This window comes from Cinclus cinclus, chromosome 3, assembly GCF_963662255.1.
Source record: "Cinclus cinclus chromosome 3, bCinCin1.1, whole genome shotgun sequence".
Classification (NCBI taxonomy): domain Eukaryota; kingdom Metazoa; phylum Chordata; class Aves; order Passeriformes; family Cinclidae; genus Cinclus; species Cinclus cinclus.
The window spans coordinates 59,690,619-59,715,932 of NC_085048.1; the positions used below are offsets into that span (position 1 = coordinate 59,690,619).

A 25,314-nucleotide genomic window follows, 5' to 3' on the forward strand; every position below is an offset into this window, starting at 1 on the left:
TATCATGTCTGAGGGGGACAGTTGTGAAAGCAGTTGCTGTTAGAGCTGCTGTACAAATCCATGTGCAGGGAAGGTAGACAGAAGTCACCAAGAGTGGAGCTCTGATGGGTTTCCAAGCCATTTGACTTGGCCCACTTTTCAGTTGTTCTGTGTTTTTTGTCACAACAGCATTGTGATTTTATTTATCCAGTACAGGTTACATGGAGTACCAAGAGCTTAGTTTGTTCTTGCACAAATAAATTCAGATATGGAGGTGTTGCTGCACTTGTAAGAATGCTGTGCAATAAAGGCATTTCAGGCCCTGTGGGTTTGAAGACTGGTGGTCAAATGCTGTGAACACCATGAAATTCAGACCAAAACTACTTTAATTAACACAAAGGGAACTTTATAAAAAGAAAATCAAATGGCTGCAACTTACAAACAAACAAACAAACAAAACCCTACAGTATTTCACTATCACTAAATGCTTTCCAGTCACACACCCTTCTGTCATTAGGATCAAATGAAGTTAAGGATTTTTCTTTTAACAGGCTTGTGTTGTGTTTCCCTCACTGTATTCAACTATTTTATTAATCTTCTGGACATATTTTAGAGCATTGTTAATTTTGGATCTCTTCCTCAGTTTTTATCTGTAAAATTTGGTAGAGAGATTTATTCTGATCCCGGCAAGCATTCAGCTGTGCAAATGTTGGGTAGTTGTGTTGTTATTAGCAGTGAATTATTACATTATTATTATTATTATTATTATTATTATTATTATTATTATTATTATTATTATTATTATTATTATTATTTCTGAATTACACATGCCTCTTACGTGGTGTGACACTCCTGTTCTGTTGGGCTTTAAATGACTACCAAGAAGATAGCCCATCAGGCAGATGTTTTCACTGGAAAAATGGTTAATGGGATGACAACAGCTTGCAAACAAACCATAGGTTTTTGTGGCTGTTTTTCTGAGTGGCTGGCTCAGCATTGAATCGGCGTGGTAGGAACAAATAATTTTTAAGCTTCTTCCCTGTTCTTGAATGGTTTTTAGTAAAATCCAACCAATGGGGATGATGGTAAAGGCTTAAGTATTTGTGTAAATCAGGAGGAAAATAATATATTTGGAAAGGCTATTTCTGTTACTCTTTTTTAAAGCGTCTTGCACAGTAATATTTGGATCAGCCAGACGAAGAAGTCAGGCAGTGTATTTGGTCTGACTGCAGTGGATTACAAGGCAATTTGCGCTATCGCATAATTACAGTTTTAAAATTATTCCCCATTTTAGCATTGCCATTTAGGCCTGGTTGTTGTGAGGAATGGTTTTGTATTAGTTCTGTGTACCTCCTGTCAGCAGACACGTATACACACACAGCCCCGTCAGTAAAAATCTGGATGCTTTTTCATTTGTTTCCCAGTGCTTTGTCAGTGTCAGTGTATTTCAGAACTTTGACCTCCCATTTTCACACAAGTAGACATGCACAAGTGCAAAATTTTCTTTCTTTCTAACCTGCAAATGGCAAAAAGTCTTGTGGCAGACGTAATACCTGTCACATCAGCAGCTTTCGTGGTTGTTTTTCTGAAACTTCATTATTACAATTGGTGAACTTCCCCACTGAACAGAGGACCTGTGAGTCCAAGTTGGTATCCTTACAGTAGCAGCTAACAAGAAGTTGATACTTGGCTTTCAGATATAGTGATGTTAAATTTGTTTGTTTTATTCATGTGGGAACTGCCTTGAATGCCATTTTATAGCTGCTCAAGGCAATTTTCAGGCTTCGTTTGTCTTGGCCTTTGCAAAGAGTGCTATGAACCTCCAGGCAGAACAAAGTAAGCAATGTTGGGGTTTATCTTCCCTTGCTCTCTTCTCCCTCCTTCAGTTCTCCCATATCCGCTGACAATAGAAATGGTTTCACTTCTCCAAGGAAGCCCATAATGTAGCAAGAAGGAAAATCCATAACAAAAGAGCATATGTATCTGCTTGCACATGTTTATGTGTAAATTCTCCAGGGAGAAAGCATTCACAGGTCTCACTCCTGAATTACTCTCATTATAATAACCCATTTGGTGTCAAAGTGTGACAGATTATAAGTGCTTAAGGCTAGTCCCAGCTCAAGACAGATTTAAATAAAGTACTTCTGGTTATTGTGCAGGTCAGTGTGTTTAAATAACAACCCCCCAAATCATACTTTGACATTTAAAAGAGAGAGGAAATATTGTCATGCTGCAGACCTGGCACAGATAAGCACAGGGCAATTTGGTCAGTACACTGTGATTTGTGAGTGCAGCCTAACGCAGTCATTTTCACAGTTTGTAATCAAGTAGCCACCTTAGCAGTGTGTCAGCATTAAAAGAAAAAATGTTCCTTTTAAAATGTTTACACAAATTACTCCCCTGAGGTGCTGCAGTGCATTTGCTGCAGAACTGATGTAGGTTAAAGATCTGGAGCAGAAATGGCAAACTTGTGGGCCATTTTTTTTCATCAGCCAATTGCTCGGGTGACCAGGTCACAGTAACAGGATAATTTTTTAGGTCCAGCACCTAGGGCAGCATAACTGGGAGGAACCCCTACATTGGGTGCATGTTGTGTCAAGTGTCAGGAAGTGCAGTGCCCAGGTGCCTAACTAACAACTGATACGAGTTTGTGACCGCCAGTGTTTTTGCAGTGTGACTCAATGGAATTTCTTCCCTGCCTGGGCTGTGTGCCCCATCTCTGCTCTTGTCCTCGTAGTGCTGCTCCTTCAGTATCGCCCCGTTGTGCCACATTTGGACTGGGGCTCCCCCAACATTTGGCCAAGGTGGCCACGTCAGAGCCTGGCCCTACCTCAGGGCAGAGTGCACGAGCTGAGGAGCTGAGGGAAGGCACGTCTGGTAGCAATCTGCTTTGGAAGCTTCCCTGTGAATCCCTTCCTTTTTTCCAGCATATCTGGCTAAGAGGCTTCTCTTGTGCTAGAGGGATCACAGCCTGTGTTTGCCCTGGGAGTAGCAGCATTGTGTGTGCTTCTCCCTGCTCCTTCTCCTGCATCTCTGTTTCATCTGCCTTCCGTGCACCTATCATCCTTCTTACCCTAAAAACCTTTGGTGCCTAGTGAAGCTGCTCCCAATCGTTTTTCCTTCTTAATTTCCTTCTTCTGTCTTCTTCATTTCCATTTTCTATGTTGCAAAATCTCCTCGCCTCCATTACTTCTGGACTCTCCACCTCTGAAGCTTTCTTCTGTTCCACTATGTTTCCATGTTCGACTCACCTCCTGTGGTCACACTGCCACAGGACTCATTACAGAAGGTAAACATTTTTTCTCAGTGTATGAAGGGCTTTGCTCCAGTGTTGTAGACTGAGAGAAGAGTACAAGGCATCAGATGCTTGTTAGGAAATCCACAGAAAGTTTTAAAAACTGATCTCTCTGTACACAGAACAGCCTGAGCTTTGACATGTTTCCATATGGAAAGTTGTGTCTTCATTTCCTGTCTTGTTGAGAAGCACAATCCACTTCTGTCATTGTCCATAGCTAAACCACATACATATCTGAACTCAACTTCATAGTGAATTCATATTTTTTCAGTAAGAAGAAAGAAGGAAGATGACAGTGTAAGTCTTGCATCAGGTGACAGAACTGAGGAGGTACTAAATCATATATCAGGAAGTATGAAGTGCAAGGGCTGTAGAGTGACTTCTGTGTTGGAGACAACACAGAAACTTTCTGAGGATTTCAGGTCCAATTAAAGGAAGGCATTTCAGTGTAAGAGACTGCTCATTCAGTATAAGAGACTGCTCAGCAGCCGTGATCACTCATGTGCTCCTGTGTATTGTCAGTGCTGTTCTTTCTAACAATTTCTTTGTTGTGCTCTTTAACGATGACCAGATCTTGCATGTCAACTCCTCTTTGTAAATACACAGACTATTACATTAGCTCAGAAGACACAATTAGATCTGATACTACTTGTTTTGCAGAGAAAAGAGATTAAGTGCAGATTAAACTTTGGATAGATTGCAAATGAAGGAAAACAAAAGATCAGAAGAACTTTTTAAAAGGGAATGGTTTGAATCTGAGCAGTTGTATTTTGGACCCAGTAGTACACCAGACTGTCAACAGCACAGTGAAGCTGACAAGCTAAGATCATGGGATCATTCAAGCTGGAAAGGAACCTCAGGAGGAACACGTAGTCCAACCTTCTCCTCATCAGGATGTTATCCTGTTGAGTCTTCAAAATCTCCAAATGCAGAGATTGCCCGCTCCCTCTGGGCCACCAGATCTAGTGTCTCACTATCTCCTGTGGGAAAATGGTTTCCTTGCATCCAGTCTGAACTTAATGTGTTTTCACTCTTGCCCAGTGTGTCTTGTGCCCCCACCATGCCCACTGTGAAAAGGCCAGTTTTATCTTCTTGCTGACCTCCTTTTAGGTGCTATGGGGCTTCTGTAGGTTCCTCTCAACATCTGTCTCTGCCCCAGGCTGAATGAGGTGTCATCCTTCAGCCCTTCCAAGGCAAGTGCTCAAGCCTTGGCCATGTAAGGGGTTCTCTGCTCACTCTAGTTTATCATCATCGTCTTTTCTTTTCTGGTGATCAAAAACTGAGCATGATATTCTAGGTGGAGTCCAGTGAGTGCTATGGAAGGAGGGGATGATCAGTTTCTTCCATCTCCCATCTCTGCACCGCATGACACAGCCCAGGATGTTGTTGGCCCTCTTTGCTGCCAGGGCAGACTGCTGGCTTATGCTCAGCTCCATCTGCCAAGATGCCCAGGGACTTTGCAGCAAAGCTGCTCCCTCTAGTAAAGTCCCAGCTGGCACCACTGCAGGGTGCTCATCCTTCCCAGGTGCAGGACCTTGCACTTGTCCCTGTTGACTTTTACAAGGTTCCTGTCAGCACATTCCTCCAGCTTGTCCAGGGGGCCTGAGGTGGCATCCCTTTCCTCAAGCATAACAACTGGTTCTGGCATTATTCATTGCTAAATTGTCAACAGAGTAAATAAACCATAGAAAGCGAGCAGATTCCTCTCTTCCACTTTAAATCTCTTAAAACTGCTGAACCCTTGAACATCTACTTGTAGCAGTAGAGCAGAAAAAAAAATGTAGCCTTAGGTGTTGTGTTTGAATTGATAGCATAATCCCAAATTTGTATTGGCCTGGCTGCTTTTTCTTCTAAATGGGGAAAACTACATTATCTGGGATCAAGGTATTGCAAGAGCAGATACTTTAATTCATACACAATGCAGGGTTTCTCTGACCAATACATTTTCTAGCATGTTGCCTGCATGTAGAAATATCAGGTGCTGAGGTTTCCTACATTTCCTTGGAGGGTAACTGTCTCACCATTTAGACATCTTTTCATTATACTAAACTTAAGTGTACCTTTTCTTGATTTCTTCCTGTTATTCCTAATTGCATCATCCCTAAGCCACCCAGCCCTTGGTGTTTATGTAACAAATACTGTAAAACTGTATACTTGGCTGGGTTTGTAGTGCTATAAATTTCATAGTGGCCAGTTGAATTTTTGCCATTAGATGTCACTACGTGTACAGCAGACTGTTTTTAAAGGCTTGATTTTTATTTAGCATCCTGGGAAAAATGGAGGAGGGCATTGGGAGATGCAGGAGAGAGTCTAGTTCTGTAGTATGTTGGATATGCCTTAACTAAAAGCAGCACAGAAGGAAACATAAGATTTTTGACTTAACTCCAACAACCAACAGATGATGCTGTGACCTTAAGCATATATAAATATGTTTAGCAGCTGCTGTGTAACATATTTATAAGTGTTTAGTGACCTGGAGGTTAATCAAAATGAGTTTGGTGATCTCAGCTCAGTTCTTAATGGACTCCACTTCATATTATAGCACTGATGCAGCACAATTTGTCACAGTCGGCAGTCTTTACTCAAAGGAGGCCTACTGTGGAGTGAGAATTAAAGGCTGAAGTAATACCTGATTATTTCTCCCTAAAGAAACTTTCCATTCCAAGCCATCATAGAGCAAAATAATATGTGGAGGAGCTCTGTACTGCTCACTGCACCCAATCTCAGAATAAAGCAGCGTTTACTCTGACAGGATGTCCTTTCAGTGTTACTGAATTAGCTCACGTGTGCTGCAGTCAGGGCTTTCATAGGGGACCAGGAAAGGACAAAGTCCTGCCAGGGATGGTGCTGAGCCTTTTCACTTGCTGGGCTCTTTCCAGAGATGGAGAGCTGTGTCCATTCCAAGTGCAACATTACATAGTAGGATAAAAGAGAAAGGTATTGCCTTGCCAGATGAAATTTCAGAATTTCTGAGGTTCAGATTTTTCTGGGTGCAGAAGCATTTTTTTTAGACTTCAGTTGTTTTCTTGCTGTCTTGGCCAAAGCCAGTATATTCTTTTTATTTAATTTCCACTCTCCATCTAAACTGGAAATACTTTCCTATGTTTTGATTTAAAGCTGTTGTACAGCAGTGTGCTCACATGAGCTGCAATTGAGATTGATGTCCATAGTGGGTAACATGAAATAGGTTGTACCTCAATTTGAGACAATGAACAGCCCCACAGCTTAGAAGATACACATGCTACAGGAAGTAATACTATTGAAATATTAGTAGGTAAGGACCAATTTCAGCTTACCTGCAAGGTGTGTGTCTCCTGTGTATTTTTAAAGTAAAACAAGGACATGAAAGAGATAGATACCTGTAGAGACTTGCCTTTTCCAGGATCCTAGCGTTACTCCATAAAAACACCTCTCAAAATCCATTACTTCTTTTTTAAAGTATGAGAATACAGTTGCATGTTTTTTTCATCTTCACTAGTAACTTTACCCAGTTACAGAAAGGATCTTGCTTATCCAGCATAGAAGGCATTTTTCAGTTAACTGCATTTGCTGAAATATAGCAATTTTCAGCTAAAAAGGAAGGGGGGGGTGGGTGGGGATGTTTAAGATACTGTATTTACATAAGAAAAGCTTGATTGTGTGACTGAAATAATTTAAAGTTGTTGCCAAATGGTTCTGCTCTTCTCTTTTCCCTTTGTAATTTTCCCTTGGAGCTTTGCACCACTGTGCATTTTAAATCTTTTCCCTCCACTTCATCTGGGAAATGACAGTGTATAGCAGTTATCTCCTTCATATCAAAAGAAAGCCTTTGCCTCTTTGCAAGAGTGAAGAAAAGTTTGTCTTCAGAGAGCAAAGGACAAAACTGACTTGGAAAAAGATGCTTTATTTAGATAACACATTCTCTTTTCCTTTGAAGCAATTCACAATGTGTCAAGAAAAATTAGGCCAAATAGTGCTTTATTGGTCTTCCTCCCATACCTCCTAAAAAAGAAATCTGCTTCTGTCCCGTGTGTTAAGAATCTGACGTGATTTTGGAGAAGACAAGAAGCCACTGAAGTTACTCAGGGTTCTTGATTTAGGAGTTGTCTTTTTTGATTTGAACACTGTATAATAATTAGAAGTAGAATTTCTACCAAAACTCTGATCTTGCTACCCAGACATTTAGCCTTCCCTTCCTGTAGGATGAAATTAAGAGCTTTGTTTTTCTTAAGTAAATAAAAGTTGACAGGTACTAAAGCTGTGCAAAAGGGTGGTTGCTTTCTTGTTTATTTGGAAAAGCAGCAGAAGTGTACAGGGGGCACACAGAATAAAGAAGTCTGAGTTTTGTATTTTCCTATGAATATACAAGTAAGTATTTTTCCATGTTTTTATTCATATGTATGATTGTATAAGTGTTATTCATATACATGTGATAACACATGCAATCTTCAACTATACTAAGAAAAGGTAGGTAATTGTTTCATGCATTAAAAGAATAAAAGGTTATTTTTGAAGCTGAATCATGCATTACATTGGGTTATCATGCTTACTTGAATTGGATTGTTTTCTTCCTTGTGACTCAGTTTGTCCATAGAGTTTGACAAATCAGGTACCAAGCATACTTAGATACTTCTTAGAACTTAAAAGTAGGTAAGTTTTAGGCTTTCAAAATACTTAGTCCAAACATGTGGAGAATTATGCAAGGGCTCCATTTAGGGCAGTTTTGGAGACAAATTTAAGTCTCAGTTATAAAACCATTATACAAATATGGGAATAATTTTCAAAAGCAAAATAGTTCTGCTGAGGTTTCTTGTTTCAATGAAGTGGAATATATATGGAGTATTTTGAAAGATTGGGCATAGATGACACATACAGATGAACACTATTCAACACAGTAACAGATGCAGAAATAAGAAACTGAGTCTATGGTACCTATTTTTCTTCTGGTCATTTCACTGTTTATTAAGCTCTGGCAGGTGAGGATTGCTATTAGATGGTCAAAATGGTAAGAATGCACTGGTTGTTTTTTTTATGCCAGTACTAAGTTCTAGTTTTGACTCCTGATCACATTGCTGTCTACTCATAGGGTGTACAATGTGACCTGTATTTTTCTTCTGATTGATAGTGACATAGAAAGACGCTGTGTACCTCTCCTGAAATTAGTCTTCAGTCCAATTCTATTTCACATATATGATAATTAGATCAAGACTAACTCAAAGCTCCCCACATAGGTAAAATGAAACAATTGCCTGCTTTCTCCTTACAAGCAGCAGGCGATGTGCTCTGTGACAAACCACAGCATCTTCAGCAATGAGGTCTGTAATGAGATATTGTACCTGTGCTTTCTTCTCCTAGGCAAGGCAATTTTCCTGCCATGAATCAGAGTGGCATTATGGGATCCAGCTCCCCCTACACTCAGCCAATGAACAACAGCTCTGGCCTGATGAACCCACAGGCTCCTCCTTACAGCATGGCACCCAACATGGTGAACAGCTCAGCAGGTAATGGTGAGTAACCTTCCAGCAGTGACCTTCCTCCATAAACCTGCTTAGTGCTATCAGCCGTGGGCTGGTAGCAGAGGAACTTCCTTCTTCATTTGATTCAGCCCTGTTGGGTAGTTTGGAGTGATTTGAAATTAGGCTAAGATACTCACCCTTTTTTTGTTCAGTAACTGATATGATTTTCATTAAGTCCTGCACAGCGCATAGTTGAGTACAGTGTTGGACTCATCATTCGGACTCGGCTTGACACAGATGTTGACTAGCAAGTGTGTGTATATTTGTGTGTATGTGTCTGCAAGAAAGAGAAGGAGAATAGCTTTTTGTTTTAAGAGGTTGTGTTTGTTTTTCAGCATATTACTTGCAAAGTTTGCATTTTCAGATATTTAACGTGGTAGTCATTAAAAGAGAGATATGTGCACTTACTCTGACTTGAAGATGCTGTAAGTTGAGCACTTAAAATAATCATTGTGCTTGGGAAACATAGGCCATATTTACTGTTTCCAATATATAGGGTTTCCTCATTTACTTACTTAAGTATCATTATAAAAATTCTATCATTACTTCCTTTTAGGAAAAAAAAAAAAGCATATTCAATGTAGCTCCTGGATATATCCTTCATATCATGACTTACGAGTTTCAGAATTCCTTGTAGCTTTGTGTGGGACTCTGAAGACAGGTGAATACAGTTCTGCACAAATGTGCTGCATGGTCCATATTCAGGTTGAATTCCTAACAATTACCTTCCTTCAAGATAATACTTCAGTAACGATCAATTCTTTGATTGTGCTGTGTTTGGATGGAGTTTCAATGATCCTGAAGCAGATCCACCCAAGTACTTATTCCAGTCATGGAGTTTCTGTACATGCTTTACTGATTACATTATCCCTTTTAGAATTGTCGGGGATTTTAAAGTTTTTTCTGAAAGCTGAATAGGTTGTGCTAATATAACGTTGTTTCTTAGTTGGTTTTGTTTCTACTTTTGTTTTGTTTCTTAAGAATTCCCTTACTACCTAAATTGTGTCTTACCAAGAGCCAGGTTTTTCACATCTTTTTCTCTACCCCTCTTAGCCTGTATAATTCTTTTGTCCTTTGCACCTCTCCTTCTCTTTTCTCCCTGTCAATTCTGTATGTTCCGGCTTCTTTGGAGAAAATGACCACAGTGAGATGCTAGTGTCTAGTGTGTCCAGAGAGTTTCTTTCCTCTACATAGGAGCTGCTGAGACACTGAACAGTGTCTTATATTTCAACAACATTACAGTACCATTTTGATTAGCAGAAGAAAGGAAGTTTCTAATCAGAAAGATGGAAAGAAAAAAAAAAGTGTGAGAGAGAAATTAACAAAAATAATATTAAAAAAAAAAAAAGGCTTTTTCCAATGCTGACCTGGAAGCTATTGGCTAGCCCAGACATGCACACTGCACCATCTGGATGAAGAGGGACAAGCTATTGAAAAGAGCATTAGATAATAGCTTGCTTTTTCCCCACCAGAGCTGTCCCAGGTAATATTATGTTTTGTTTGTGTAGTTATGTGTTTTGTCTGGCTTGCTGAAATAAAATTACTTCTGAGCATTGAAACTGTGCTATAAATTCTGTTTTGCTATTAGCAGAAGTAATTTTTCCACCCTTTTCCGTTGGCCCCCAGAGCTGCAAAAATAACCAACAGCAAACAGATGGCAGAGTGCCCTGCCTAAGAAGATTTATGTATTCCTAAGGAATAACCAGTTTAAAGGAAGATTCACAGAGGGTTTTTTGTTCAGATAATTCAGCCATTCGTTATTTCATACAGTGGAAATCTGTTCAATGCAAGACCATTTATCCTAGCAGTCTTTTGTATGGGGTAGTCATACTCTTTTTATTGTGTTATGCATTCTGAAATATTGGATTTTTAATAATTTAAACATTTATCAAGGCTTTTTCTGCCAGTGCATTTGTGAGGTTTTCTTTTGTTCCAGTTTTATTAATTCAGAGACTACCCAATGGAAAGTAAGTATGAGATGAGCTAGAGGAGTTCAGTGCACCTCTTTCGGTCTGTGTGGGAGCAGACACGCATCTAGAATTGCTTTACAGGCCTCCAGGAGACACTGTTGGGGAGGAGATGGACACACACAACACCAGAAAGAGAAAGTTAGGTATGAATACATTGCTGAGTGGGAATGCTTAATTTCCCCGTATCTGGACTCATCCTTCTTCTTGGGTCAAAAAAATGGAAGCTTAAGACAAGTGTAAATACAGTACTGTTAATGGTAATCTTTGAGCTGGGGGTACATTGTATGTATGTATGTATGTATGTATGTATGTATGTATGCAGCTCCAGCCCTGCATTTGATGAGGTGGATACCTAAAGGTGATACCTATTCAGGGGCTTGAAAATAGGATGTTTTGTGGCAGGAAGACCAATTCAGCTATGGGGCTCCTTCGTCTCCCCTTCCTCCCTGCTCCATTAGCATAAAATCACACATCTGTCAGATAAACCAGGGTTCAGTCAATGTGGAGGGCTAAAACCAAGTGCAGCTGAGTGACTGAAGCTGGAGTGGAAAGCATTGGTTAACTTGCCCACATTCACTGAGCATCAACAACTGTGGTTTCAGTTAGAGGCCAGTGAAAACCTAGGGTGAGGAATAAGGAGAAGTTAGTTTCTTCATTGACTGGGTTTTGAAGGGTGCAGTTTTGTTGCCTGTTGCGAAGGAAGAAGGTGGGTCTTTCATTTCAATAAAATGCACTTTTAGGGTTTACTCTAAAGTAGGAGAAGATTGCTGATAACTGGTGGAATTGTTTTCATGTGGTGTTGGAATTTCAGTACAGCTATGTCTAACACTGGTTTTGTCACCCATTTTTAGTATTGTTTATAACTCCTCATTACCAGCTGATCCTTTTGTCTTTAGGTTTGTTTTTTTAATTAATGTCAAAATTGAAAGGAAAATCATGCTGCAGTTATTCATCCTGATACTTCAGCAGTGACTGTGGATCAAACAGCAGATCACCAGCTTCTGCTGATGTAGAGTGGTTTAGGAACACAGAAATTACAAGATCAAAGAAGACAGATTCTTCTAATAGAGTATTCCATCCATAACAATAACAAAAGCTTCAGGAAAAAGGTGTCAGAGTCCCTTCACAATTATGGAACAAACAGCCATTCAGAAAAAATTGTATAACTGCTGCTGTCCTTTTATTGTAGGAGTTCATATCACCCATTTATATTTTAGACCTTTTCCCCTCTTTTTCAAATTCCAGCTTTAAAAAGACATATAATAAGCAGGAGATTTACAACCCCCAATATAGCTCATGCTGTGAGCTTTGTTAATTCTAGTAAATTAACTTTAAAAAGAAGCAATATGAAGTTTATATCTTGCAGGTTTCCACATTGTTCTTGCATAGAAACTGGCATTCGCAATCTCTGCTACCTCTGGAGATGAACAAACCAATAAAAAGGCATTAATCTCCTTGCTGCTCAAGGATACTTTCCTTATTTCAGTACCCCTGTCTTACTGAAACTTTTTTTTTCTGTGTTTTATTATTCCCAGTTGACTTTTAACATGATAATACTTTGCATAAAATGTGAAATTCTAGGAAAAAATATTTGCACTAAGGGAATTAAAGGGACACTCTTTAAAATAATACTAAAAATCATACATATGCTGTATATTTGACTTGGTATTTATTTTACCTCTAACAGGTAAAGCAATGATATTTATGCAGGTGAAATATTTTTCAGAAACTTACTTTTTTTTTTTTTCTATTTTGTAGCTTGGTTGCAATTTTCTGAAAAATTGATCTCTCCATTTATTTTGGGACTTGTTTTATTTCCTCTAATGCATATATCTTTGTCGGAGCTATTAATGCACATTTGGATAAACTTTCTGGAGGTTGTCAGTAGGTGGTAACAGCTGAACTATCCCATCATCTGTACTCCAAACAAGTGATGGCCGTGATTCAGTGGTCATTGTGTGTCTGTAAATCGGGTCAGCACCTGGCATAGAGATGCCCATGTCCCAGAGTGCTTGTGCTTGTCATTCCTTGCACGAGACTTGTCAGCAGAAAGGCAGTGTGCCACTGAGATTCTTGGTGGCTCACTCATCCTCTTCAGATTAGGTCCCCAACCACCTTGGGCTGCACTCATCCCCAGAGCTGGAGGATCATTTGTGGCAAGACACTGACAGTGCTGTTGTCCCTCTTCTGTTTTTTCAGTAGGCATCAAAGCTGTGGGGATCCTCTTGTCAACTCCACAGTCACTAATTCATTGCTTTTGCTTTTTCTTTTTTTTTTTTTTTCAGAGGGAGAGTGCTAGAGTTGGAAGGGAGAGAGGAATGTATTATATTACAAGGGAGAGAGGAGGGAGTGTTCTGTTTTGTAGAGCATGATTTGTTATCACACTAGCAATAAAGAGAAAAACAATGTTTGTATATTGCTGCTTCTACAGTATTTTTTTATCATCTTCTGGGACTGGTAGAGCAGCCTTTAGCAAAAAAGAATTCTTTGCTGCAGTTATACTCATGTCAATATCTTCTTTGAGTACATTAAATTCAGTCTGGAATAGTTAATTCAGGACCTTGACCTATACTTGCTTTTTGAAATCATTCTAGCTCTTAAATTCTTATAATAAGCCAGAGGCTAGTACTTGAAACCCATCCACAGTACGCCACACTTCTTGAGTCAAGATTCCCTGTTATCTTCCTCTCTACAATGTTTTCTCCTTTGCTCTGCACTTCACAGGCAGAATTATTAGTACCTGTGTAGAAAGAGACTGTGTCTTATTTTAGCAGTTTCGTGACAATAACAGTATTTCACTGCTCAGAAAGGGTCAAAACAATGTTCTCACTGTACCGCTTAGCTAAAAAAAAGTGAAAGAATGTCTTCTCACAAATCGCTGGAGAGTACGTATGCAAGAAGTTATGAAACAGCATTTCAACAACAGATAGAAAAATAGCTGTGGAAACATCTTGGGTAAAAGCTATAGGGAAAATAGACGACCTTGCAGTTTGCCCATAAAATGCTTGCAGTTCTTCTCTTAGAGGTAGAAGGAAAAAATGCAGAAGAAGTAAATAATTTAGAACAAAAAGTGAAACAGAATTTGGGTAACTTTATTATTTTTTTTATCATAGTCTCCAATTCCTGATAGTTACATTTGCATATCCCAACCAGAAATAGTCAAAAGCCAAAATGAACCTGTATTTTTGCCTTTCTAAGCATGACTGATAGAGTCAGAATGTGTGTTATAATCAGCAGACTGGAGTTACTCACCCTTTATATGAGGTGTTAACTTAAACTCCTCTAGAACAGAGATTTCATAAGGGAGTTCTGATGGAAACAGGACTACCAGAAGTGGACACAATTTTTAAATTCTTTATAATAGAAGTATGATGTGCCAACTAGGTAAAAGTGAGATATCAGCAGAGAATTTAGCTATGCAGGATTCTGGTGAAGAACTGTGATCGTTAACTTTGCTTTTTTTGACCTCTCTAAAATTGCATTATAGGGGAAGGGTCAGCTTTGCTTGCTTTGAAACTAAAACCCAAGACTTCTTTTTTAGCACTTTCACAGCATGAAATGTGTTAACTATTAAAATGGATTTTGTATAACACTTCTGCATCCCAGTTTGAAACCATACTGTGGCTTATATTTGACCGTTTTGTACATAAGTGTTAGGCTGCCATCCTTCTCTTGAGAATGGTCACAAGCTGCCCCAGCTCCTCAAGCAGAATATAAGGGCAAAATGCATACAAATCAAATGCTTAGTGGATGCTGACTTCCCAGTAGCATGTTGACTGGCTGTTTTGTTGAGATTTCACACACATACATAAAAATAACAGCATTTTTAGCTGATCCCAATAGATTTTTCTCTGCAGCTGCATCACTTGTAAAAGGCTTTTTGTTCCAATTCTTGAAGTCTGAAGTATTGCAAGTATATTTTTTTTTAAAATCTCAATTATGATTTATGTGTTGTGATGACTTTAAGGGCTTGATTGGTCTACAAATGCGCTTTGAAAAAACAAGAAAATGTGCCCATGAAAAACACCAGCAGTTCAAAGCTGGATATTGAGCATACAGTTGTAAACTCACATGGCACATGGCTGGGTAGGTTTTTTTGGCAGAGCCAGAGTCTCAACCTGCAGTGATGCTAAAGATATTAGCAAATTAGCACTGCAAAGCTTGCCAGCGTATTCGCTAGAGTCCTGCTCATGCTCTCACTGCTGTAATTAAAACTAATTATTTTCTAAAACATAGTAATACATGAATATGTGCAATAATCATTTTGTAGTGGGCAATCTGTGAAGTATTTTTAAAGCTTCTTTTCCCCCTCCCATCTTTGGCTCACTGTGCAGTGTGCCTGTTGCCTGGTGCAAGCCAGCACTGTCATTTTGCGAGAGCCAGACTACTCTGGTAAAGACAATGTTGCTTTACTCATTCTTACAGTTTTACATTTGGGATATGTATTTTTTTTCTTTTTTATTGTCTATGAGGCTATTCGAAAAAAGGGCATGAGAGGGATTAAAAGGAGAGAAAGGGAAGGTAATCCAGTCTTTCACAAATGCTATGTACATGGTTTTCAGCAGGCAAAGAATCACCTGGTGTCTTGCTGCTGTTTTCTGGTTATTTGCATTGATTCAGTGTCATGGCACCTCCTAGCATCTGTTCTTCCCAGTATTTTCTATTTGTCTGAATGTTTCTTCTTGCATCTTTCTAGACATCCAGGAAACCAGCAGCTCTGCAGCAATGATACTATACTTGTCACTTGCATCTTCAAATAAAAAATACCCTTAAATTCCTTGCGCCCCTGGGAAGCCAACTGCATGCCATTATCAGAGAAAGACATTTGTGTGTTCGTTATAGTCCCACCTCATTTTGGCAGGAGGAAGAAGCTGAGTGCTGGTTCTCCAACAGAGCATGGTTCACAGCTTGTAATTCTGTAGTTAAGGCTCACAGTGGCTGAGCCATTCATATTGAAGTCAGTAGGGGCAGGAATTATCTGCTGGACACCAGCCTTAATACAGATGTAATTGGAAAATTCAGTTTTTTTCTTGGATTCAACATGGCAAGCAGAATGTGTGCTGTTCTCAATGTGTTCTATTGCTAAAGGGAGAGTGCAGTAATTAAAGTAGACTCATTTTGTTATAATGTTGTGGTCAAATGCAAATACAGTTGAAGAGCACCAGCAGCATGAAGATTGAACTCTACTCCATTAAGTCGTGTTTGCTGTTGCATGGTGCTTGTATTCTCTTCTTGTTCATTCTCCTTTGTTTCCTCAATTCAACTGAGGAGGTTTCCCGGTTTCCAGATGCTGGAATAACAGGACAGAGGTGGGAAAACCTCTCCTTCACGTGGTGCCACAACCGTGCAGCAGGAAGCGTGTTTTTTCCTACAAAGCCAAACATAAAGTCATGCTTAACTGTTTCTCCTGTTTTCGATTAGCACCTATGGGTCTTGCAGATATGATGTCACCTGGTGAGTCCAAACTTGCCCTTCCTCTCAAAGCAGATGGCAAAGAAGAAGGAGCCCCCCAACCCGAGAGCAAGTCAAAGGTATTTACCACCTTCCGCACGTGGTGTTGGTTCCGCCCACAGAAGTCTGCTGTGTTGTCCTTCATCTCCTGGTTTTGGCCTACCCACTTTTGTTCTTTCCTGCATGCCTTTCCAATCACGTGCAATCTCTTTGTTTCTTTTTTTGTTGTTGTTGTTTCTTTTTTTTTTAGGTTTTTTTTTTTAGTTTTTTTTCTTCTTCTTCTTCTACATTGTGTGGATCTGAAAGTTACTAGTTCTTACGGCATTTTAACTTGCGGGGGCAAAGCATCCCAAGCCAAAAGTTGCGTGGGCATTTGGCTGTGCCAGGTGGGTGGGAAAGAAGGGTCTTGCCTGGTTTCAGTCCTTGCAGCCATTTTTCTCTGCCTTCAGTTACAGCTTCCTGTTTTGGCTGCAGCAGCAACATACTTTTAATATTTTACTTTCCTGCCTTATTTGATTAAATAAGGTGAACGGCTTGTTTTTGTTTGTTTCTTTCATAATGGGAAACCCATGCTTAGCATTTCATGTGAGCTTGAAGTAAGCATGGTGGCTTAGTGACTTTAGCCAAGCATCCAGCAAACTTTCCAAATTATACTAATTAACAATGTTGTTTTAATACCTTTTATATATATATATAAAAATATATTTATATATGTGTGTGTTTTCTGTATGTGTCTCTCTGTTTATATATATTTTATATATAATAATTGGTCAGTCTGTTAAACTGGATGTATTTTTTTTTGTTTGTTTTTAATAAAGTTTGCCCTGCCTTTGTCATATTTTTTTTTTTTGTATTCCTCTACCACAGGATAGCTACAGCTCTCAGGGTATTTCTCAGCCCCCAACCCCAGGCAACCTGCCAGTCCCTTCCCCAATGTCCCCAAGCTCTGCTAGCATCTCCTCATTTCATGGAGATGAAAGTGATAGCATTAGCAGCCCAGGCTGGCCAAAGACTCCATCAAGCCCTGTAAGTGGCTCTGGTTATTTTGGTTTCTGTTTATTTTTTGTAATTAATTATATTTTAATGCTTGCTTGTTTGTTTTGTAAATTCCTTTTCTTTATTATTTATCCACTAAACAGTTTTCTTTCTTTATAACACTGGGTACAAATTCTGCTCTCGGACACATGACTGTAAGTTCCACTGCCTGGCTTCAGTGGGGCCTGAGCATGCTTATCCAAGGGCAAAATTTGTCCCAACAGTACTTTGAAATAAGAAAGAGTAAAATTGTGTGCATCATGCAAGTGTGCTGTCTGGTAAAACAGCAGTTGTGAAGAAAACATCCTTCCTGTAATGCAACAGCTTCCAAGCATGCTGACTGTGTTGTTAAGAACAATTCCATTTCTGTTCCTGGGCCCAAACTCCTTCACACAACTGACTTCACTCTGGCTGCTGCACTTGTCTTTACTGGGATTATTTAGGGGGAAAAAAAACAAAACAAAATGAGAAATCTTCTCCCCCGTTGAAACTAATACCCATCAAAAGTTAAATTATAGACTCAGAACCACAAAAAAAGTTGCCATTTATATTTTTGAAACATTTTTAATTTTGAATTGTGTATTTGGAAATACAGCCATTAGGCTGTCAAGGCATAGTCTAAAACCAAAATTGTTTCTAATTTGCTTCATTTGGTTATTTTTAAATAACTCAGACTGTGAGCTGAAAAAGAGACCCTGATACATGTACATTTTTAGAAAATTATTTTTTAGATGAGTAATGTTTTAATCATTTTCATACAGGTTGTAAAGAAAAACCTGAGAGAGATGTGTGGAGCTAAAACCAAATTGCATCATCTATCTTTCTATCTGTATATATGCACGCACCTAGAAAATCTATATACATATATAGAAAAAAGAATGCAGACATAAGATGATGTGGTCTATGGGGAGCAAATGTCCATTTGGTCATTTTTGCTTTGTTTTTTTTTATTTTTTATAATTAGGAATATATATGTTGTACCGCTAACTTCTTTTTATCAAAAGCAGAAATGATTGTAATTTCTCTGTAGAAAAGATAATGTAACATATTCTTGTGCAGAATATAAAGGGGGTTTTCCCCAGTGTTAAAGTGCACTTAAATTAACAATGATTCTTTGGTAACAACTTTCACAAAGTGATCTGTTAAAGAGTACATCTCAGGGCAAACAGAGGAAGGCCAGTCAGAGGGGAAGAGATCTAACCATCCAAAACCCAGATATTTACAGAATCCCCTGAGCAAGGGGGCAGCATGGCATGAAATGCACCACTTAAATCTTTGGATGTTGATTTGACAGCAACTTTGAGTCTCAGAAGGCAGCTGATGCTACTTGGTCCCACAAGGTCTCATCTTTTTCTTAGAAGCATTTGTAAAAGGCTGACACCAAAAATTCTGTTAGTTTTCTTTGTAGTAATGTTTGGGGTATTGCTTGTTTGGGCAGTTTTATGGAGGAAAGCAAGAGAGTTATTGCACAGGGTGTCTAACACATCAAGTGCTTCCTCTACAACCAAACAGTAATTCCTGATCTCATTGCATAAACTGAATAGCAAATCCTGGGGTCATCGTGGACATATACTGAGGTTTTTTCATGTAAATAAAGTATAGATTATTGACAGAGTATAACATTGGGAAAAAGAAATGAGAAAATGTGTGCTTTCAATTTCTTCTGAATATCCTTCTCTCCAAAAATTTCAGTTAGACATGGATAAATACAGTGCTTTAGAATGATAGAAAATAAGTGCTGCAAACGAGCTGATCCTTTTTTACCTATGAAGGCCAGTGGATTGGATAACTTCATCGACTTCAACAGCAGTCTGACATAGACTGGAATGATTGATTGCAGGCATTTCGTTACACTTGAAAACAGCCTGAATTGGTTCATTAAATCCGAAAGCTGCTTCATGTGCTACAACTTGTCCATTCCAGTAGAGGATAAAAGTAGGGGTGAATGGTCTCTGATTCACTTCAAGGTATCCCTGTGACCCTACTAAGTGATCCTCTCTTTCAGCTGTTTTGTGTGGAAGTGAGGCATGAGAAAATGGGGAGAAGGAGCTGTTGGACATTAGGTTTGGATATGTCAGGAGAAGGTCACTTCTGCTATGCCAGTTTTGCATATAATGTGCATCCCTGACAGTGGTGAGGTAGTTCTAAAATTCTTTCAAAGAGACATTTCAAGTGTGGGTGTAAACTATGCAGGATCACTGCAGCATTAATAAAATGGTAGCTTATGAGAACCCCATGAAATGCTGTTCACTGTCCATAGGTACCCATGAAGATGACAGTGAATACACCTGAACAGTACTACACCTCCATGGTGCTAGCTGGGAGGGGTCTCCTGAGTTGTGCAGGAGAAAACCTTGACAAAGGAATGTGTCCTGCACAAGCCTCTGCCAGGGATTGGACTTCAGCAGTTTTAGCTGCCTGTGTATGCACACTCTGTTCTGTAGTAAAAGAGGTCTGTGTAACACATGTAATATTGGCAGATTCTTCATTGAAGTCAGTGAAAGGAACAGTAGATAATTGTATAAATATAGATCTGTAAAGACATGTAAAGAAGGAACTACCCACTGCCTTTCATGTGAAAATAACTCCTACAGAAATTTGTGTTGCTCTGAAGAATTTTGCAGACTCACCATACAAGGGTCTGCACATATTACAGATTTAATAGGGGGTAGGTGTACTGGAAAGAAAGTATGGGAATTGGCTTTGGTATCCACATTCTTTGGTGGAGTTTTTCTAATCACCCACTTAAACACTGCCAGTATATAATTTGGAAGAGTGCTAAGGATTGCAGGCAGAGTAGGATATAACTAAATCAGTAAAGATATCTACCACAGGCTTGCACTAGTATTCTTCTGTTACCAAAATTACCAACATACTTAACAGAAGAAAAGGTCGTGATCTATGTTTTTCCAGCATTGCTTGGGATGTGCTCATTTGAGTTTAAAATGGGATCTTTCTCTTTTAAACCCTTGTTTTATAAGGGTTAATATTTAATGTTTATAGGTAAATTCAGGCTTCCAGCTGAACCTGCCCATGTGAAAATGAAGTTTGTTTGTGTTTAGACTAGCTTGCACACATCTGTCATTTTTATCCGTTTACATTTATAAAAATAGAGAAGAGAAAAATATCTTTACTCTTGAGGAATAGCATTCTTCCCTCGAGTGCATTCTTCTAAAGTTAACATTTCATTTTAGAAGAAAATTGCACCCATTTTACAAAGCATGACAACCTGAAAGCTCACACAGTAAGAAACACTTCTTACCTTCTGTAAGCTGTGAAAAGTTTTCAGATTATACTGTCATTTTAGAGCCTGCTGCCACACTGCTGAAAAGCAGCATCATTTGAGATGTATAGAAGAAAAATGCAGAAAGAAAAATTCTTAACTGTTTCCTTTCTGCTCTGATTCTGATTTGGAAAAGTGAATCTTAACATATAAAAATGGTTAAATTTTAAACTGGTAAATCTGAACTTTCTTAATCAAGGTTCAGCATAAAAGTGAAATAGGATCCATTTTGTTGCCTCATATGTTACAATATAACCACTTAGAAAATTTCCTGGAAGAAAAGCTGTAATTTCCCACCTTCCTTTTTGTAGAGTTCTTGGGAATCTTAAGTGTCAGATTAAAATTGATGCTGGTGAGCAGTAGAGTGACTTTTTACTTACTGCAAAAGGTAGTAAGGTAGTTCCAGTTAATTCAGCTGTTCCAGCCTGTGTGATCATGTATCTGATGCTCACCACAACATCAAATTAGTAGCAACATGACTTGCCTACTTCCCCATTTTGCACCCACCCAAAGAAAAAAAACAAAACAAAAAACTTTGACGAAGTGTATTTGTTGCTAAGAGTTAAACTGATTTTCTTGAACACCCAGATACACAGCAAGTGATGCTTTCAGTAAATTGGTTGCTATTACAGAATCAGTTTGTGCTTTCTTTGCATAATCTGCAGGATTCATGTCAATGTATTTCCTGCCAGCCACTTAGTATTAATAAAACAAATTTAGCCCTGACTCTCACTTCAGTAGGAGTTGTAATGCAACTGAGTCTGGCTGAAGTAAATTCAGGCATGCACCTCATTTCTAAGAAAGGTAATTATATCTGTCTGTAGGAAGGATTGCTGTGAAGAAGTTACAGTGTCAGCAAGGCAGAAAACTTTAAAGGAGGCTATTTATTTAATTAAAATTAATATCTGTTCACTGCAAAGAACAGCAATGGCTCAGGGAACTGCTAGGTCACCCCCCTTGGCTTCATGTTTCTTTTCTCCTGACTCTCTTCCAGTTTTGCCAAATTGCAGCTGATAGCTGGAAGGAGATATAGAGTCTGTCATATTTTCCAGGCTAACATGCAAGATGAATGGTGGCAATGCTCTTGAAATCATTGGCAGTGGGGTTCTACTCTGCTGTATCTCTCTTTCATGGTGTTGAGTGCCAGGCCTCACATGGACAAAGTGAGTGGTTCTGTAGCATCTGTGAGGTACAGTGAGGATCTTTTCTAGAGATGTACAACTAGGAACAAGTTTCTGTTTACTTGACAATAGTCTGTCTTCACTTCAAACTAAGGAAGAGGCAAAGGAGGGAAAGAATGATTGACTAGATGAGTTTTAAGCAGTGTCTACTGCAATCAACAACGAAGTTTAGGCTTTTACTATACAGACATAAAGGATATGTTTCCCTTCACATATTTGGCTCCTTTCCCAAAGCTTTATGTCAGTCTTTTTCCCTTGTGTTTAATTCTGAACCACTCCTATCTTCCACTGCTGAGCAAATCAGTTCCCTTTCTGCAAGTAGGAGGGTCTTCCTGCTGGAGCAGCAGCCCCTCTCTGCTGTCAGAGCTGAGGCAGCTTGGGTAGGGTCTGTGACAGGGTTTGTCCACACATGGCACAGAGCCCAGCTCACAGGGTTACATTGCACAGAAAAGATAGGGTGAGGATTTATATCTTGTGTACCAGCCTCAGTGCTTTCTGCTGTCTCTATATATAATATATAACAAGAGAGAGAAGCAAAGAGAATCAAACATAACATGGGTTTCCATTAGCTGTAAAGCCCAAAGAGCATCAGGAAAGCAGGTCCATTCCTGCCTTTTTGCCACAGAGATGTAATTTTGCTCTTGCCGCGTCTTCTGCTTTTCCTGGTGGTGTCTCAGCTCAGATTGCTGTCCGTCCTTGCCTTCCCCCAAGTCATAATACACATTCCCTTTGCAAGATAGGACAACTGAGATGGATATCATCTGTGGATGTCATCTGTACTCCATCAAGGGAGGAGAGTAGGTGCTGCTTACAAGACTTTTTGGATCAGGTAGCTAATTGGCAGTTTACAAAGAGTATTGCCACCAGTCTCCTTGCACTGTAGGCACTCTTGCTCATCTTGCTTTTTGGCCACCAGTGGTATGAAGTGGTAATAAAGCATAGCCATTTGTGACTCTGAAGAGAGTACTACTTCTGCATGTACTAGTTTGAGATGATTCACACTTTAGGCTATTTTTGTGCAATTCCTGCTCTGGAGGATCACTTTCATGTTTTCTAGCCCATCTTTGAGGACAAAGAGGAGATGATTGGTTTGGTTTTAGGATTTTCTAAACTTATGTGGGACAAGCTTGTTTCTGATTTTACTGAAATAATTGCTTGCAAATACTTTTGAGGTAAGTGAATGAGAAGCACTCTGTGAGAGCTACCTCTTCTTAAAATGACGTGAGGCAACATCAGAAACTTGCCTTCTGGGATCCAAAGTTCAGATCAGTGAAAGAAATATGAAAATGGGGAGTTTGGGCCCTTTATTTATAAAGCTGACTTTTCTGTATATGGACAGATTGTACTGTTTGTGCCTGAACTAGTAGCCTTCATTCCTGACTGTTGTGTGATAGCTTTAGTTTGTTTGACATCTTCTCTTTTTCAATGTTGTGAGTTTCTTACTTTCTTTTCCCTTCCCCTCCCACCCTTCCCCCAACTCTTTCTTTTCTTCTTGCAATTTAGAAATCAAGTTCCTCTACCACAACTGGAGAGAAGATCACTAAAGTCTATGAGCTAGGGAACGAGCCGGAGCGCAAGATGTGGGTGGATCGGTACCTGACGTTCATGGAGGAGAGGGGCACGCCTGTGGCCAGTCTGCCAGCTGTGGGCAAGAAGCCCTTGGACCTATTCAGGCTCTATGTCTGCGTCAAAGAGATTGGAGGTTTAGCACAGGTGAGAAGAACTGGTTAAAAATGAGCCTTCAAAAGTCAATATTCTTTTTTTCTAGAGTATTCCAGCTGGGTACATCATTGGACTTTCAGCCCTGACAGTATTTTTGAAGAAAATGGTTTCATGCTTTGATAGCTGTCTGGAGTTCATTTTGGGCTGCATAATGGCCCTAAAATTTTAGAGTTTGAATCAAGATTGGCCATTGCTGTAGACAGATAAAATTGTTGCCTTTTCAGAGAAATCTAGTAATGCCACTGAAGAGAAGAAAAGAGGAGAAGGCCAGTGGATCAAAATTATGAGTAAGGAGCAGGAGAGAGAGCTAAAAGAAAAAAGAGATTTTTGAAGTCCGTTTTACCTATATAGAGATACAGCCTGTAAGACAAGTCAGTTCACCTCTCCAGAGAAGCTGCAGACATATTCTTAAAACACAGTCCTTCATCCCAAAATTTTAATTTTGAGTATCTCTATATAGCATATTTGTTTCTTGGACATGGACTGTGCTCTGTTTGGAAAATACTTACAGGATATTTTGATTCGTGAGTTCTGTAAGGCTGTTCACTACAGAGCAACATGAAATGTTTCTCTGTTTAGCATCTAAAGGGAAAGCAGGAGAAAATGGTCAGTACTTGCAGTCTGAGATTTGGTATTCAAAATCACCTGTCCTTGCCTGATGCTTGTGCAAAGCATCCCTTGCATCTAGGGGATCACTGGCTAGATACTAAAAACTATTGTGAAGTGCAGGGATCCATGAATTCTATGTTTATGAGAACATTTGTTCAATGTCTTGCAAAATGAGGTCTTAAACATAGCAAATATGTAGATAAATATGTGTGTGTAATATTATATTAAAAGTAATACTAAAACATGAAATTTTACACTTATTGCAAAATCTGAACTCAAAAATATGGCAAACAAATTAGATTCTCAAAAAGAGAACATAGTTTCATAATCTATATGGTTAGTTCAGGAAGGGAATGTCCAATATCAATTACTACCCCTTTCAAAGCTATTTTTAATAGTGCACCTCACAACCTAGGATTTGACTACTGAATTAGATCATTAACCCTTCAAATCCAGGAATTTTAGCTATTCTTATTATTAAAGGAAGGTAGAGAAACCTAATATAGTTCATTCTGCCAGTTGTTAAATGCTGTGTATTGGTAAGAGATGTTATCCTGACATTTTTAGTGATCAGCTCATGCCCCTCAGCATCACACGGATTTGATTACTTTTTGCTCAGAAACTTTATTACAGGTAAATCGTATCATGCAGCTGCTCTGCCTCGTACAGTGTGACTCTCAGCACCAAAAATAGAGCAAGATGGGGGGCAGATGGGATATTCTAGAGAGTCATTCATGTTTGCTTATTATGGAAATTTATTTTATTTTGGGACATCCAGTGTTGATTTTCAGTGACAGACATTATGCTTTGCCAAAGAATAGATGCTGTTCACTTAGACTGATTTTTGAAGGAGCTTGAGTTACAATGTGCTTCAGTACTGGTGAAAATTTACACTTAAAATGAGGGCTCCTGGTTTTGCTGGCAGGCCCACATGAATAGTCACCATGTTTATCTGTTCAGAGCTACTCAGAGGTGCAGGGCTTTGTTTGCTAAGTTTTCTTTAAATGCATCTGTGTGATGCCCTCCTAAAAATCTGTTTCTCCTACTGCTGCACTCCACATCTTGTGACACTGCCCGGAAAGTGGCAGGGAGTGGAGCTGTGCAGCAGTGGTGCACATTCCCCATCTGAGAAGTTGCTGTTGATGGGGTCCCAACATGAGCAGAGCAGCTGCTGGCAGTCTTCTTTTAAATGCCAATATACTGGGCATTTAGGCATGAACGTTTCTGCTTGCATTATGCAATGTGTTCATTACGCACCACTTAGCTGTAAGCCAGTAGGCACAAAGAGCTGTGT

At 39.3% G+C, this 25,314-nt stretch overlaps 1 protein-coding gene across 4 annotated transcripts in view; it reads left to right on the plus strand.

Moving 5' to 3' along the window:
* The window catches only part of ARID1B (AT-rich interaction domain 1B), a 322,479-nt gene that overhangs the window by 273,470 nt on the left and 23,695 nt on the right, over positions 1–25,314 (plus strand). For 2 of the 4 annotated variants that reach the window (XM_062490061.1, XM_062490063.1), the window contains 4 exons: positions 8,609–8,754; positions 16,161–16,270; positions 17,058–17,216; positions 23,193–23,402. In XM_062490061.1, coding sequence (XP_062346045.1) covers positions 8,609–8,754; positions 16,161–16,270; positions 17,058–17,216; positions 23,193–23,402 — 625 coding nt within the window. The remainder of the gene's footprint in view (positions 1–8,608; positions 8,755–16,160; positions 16,271–17,057; positions 17,217–23,192; positions 23,403–25,314) is intronic. The other 2 variants (XM_062490065.1, XM_062490064.1) reach the window with 1 other exon arrangement.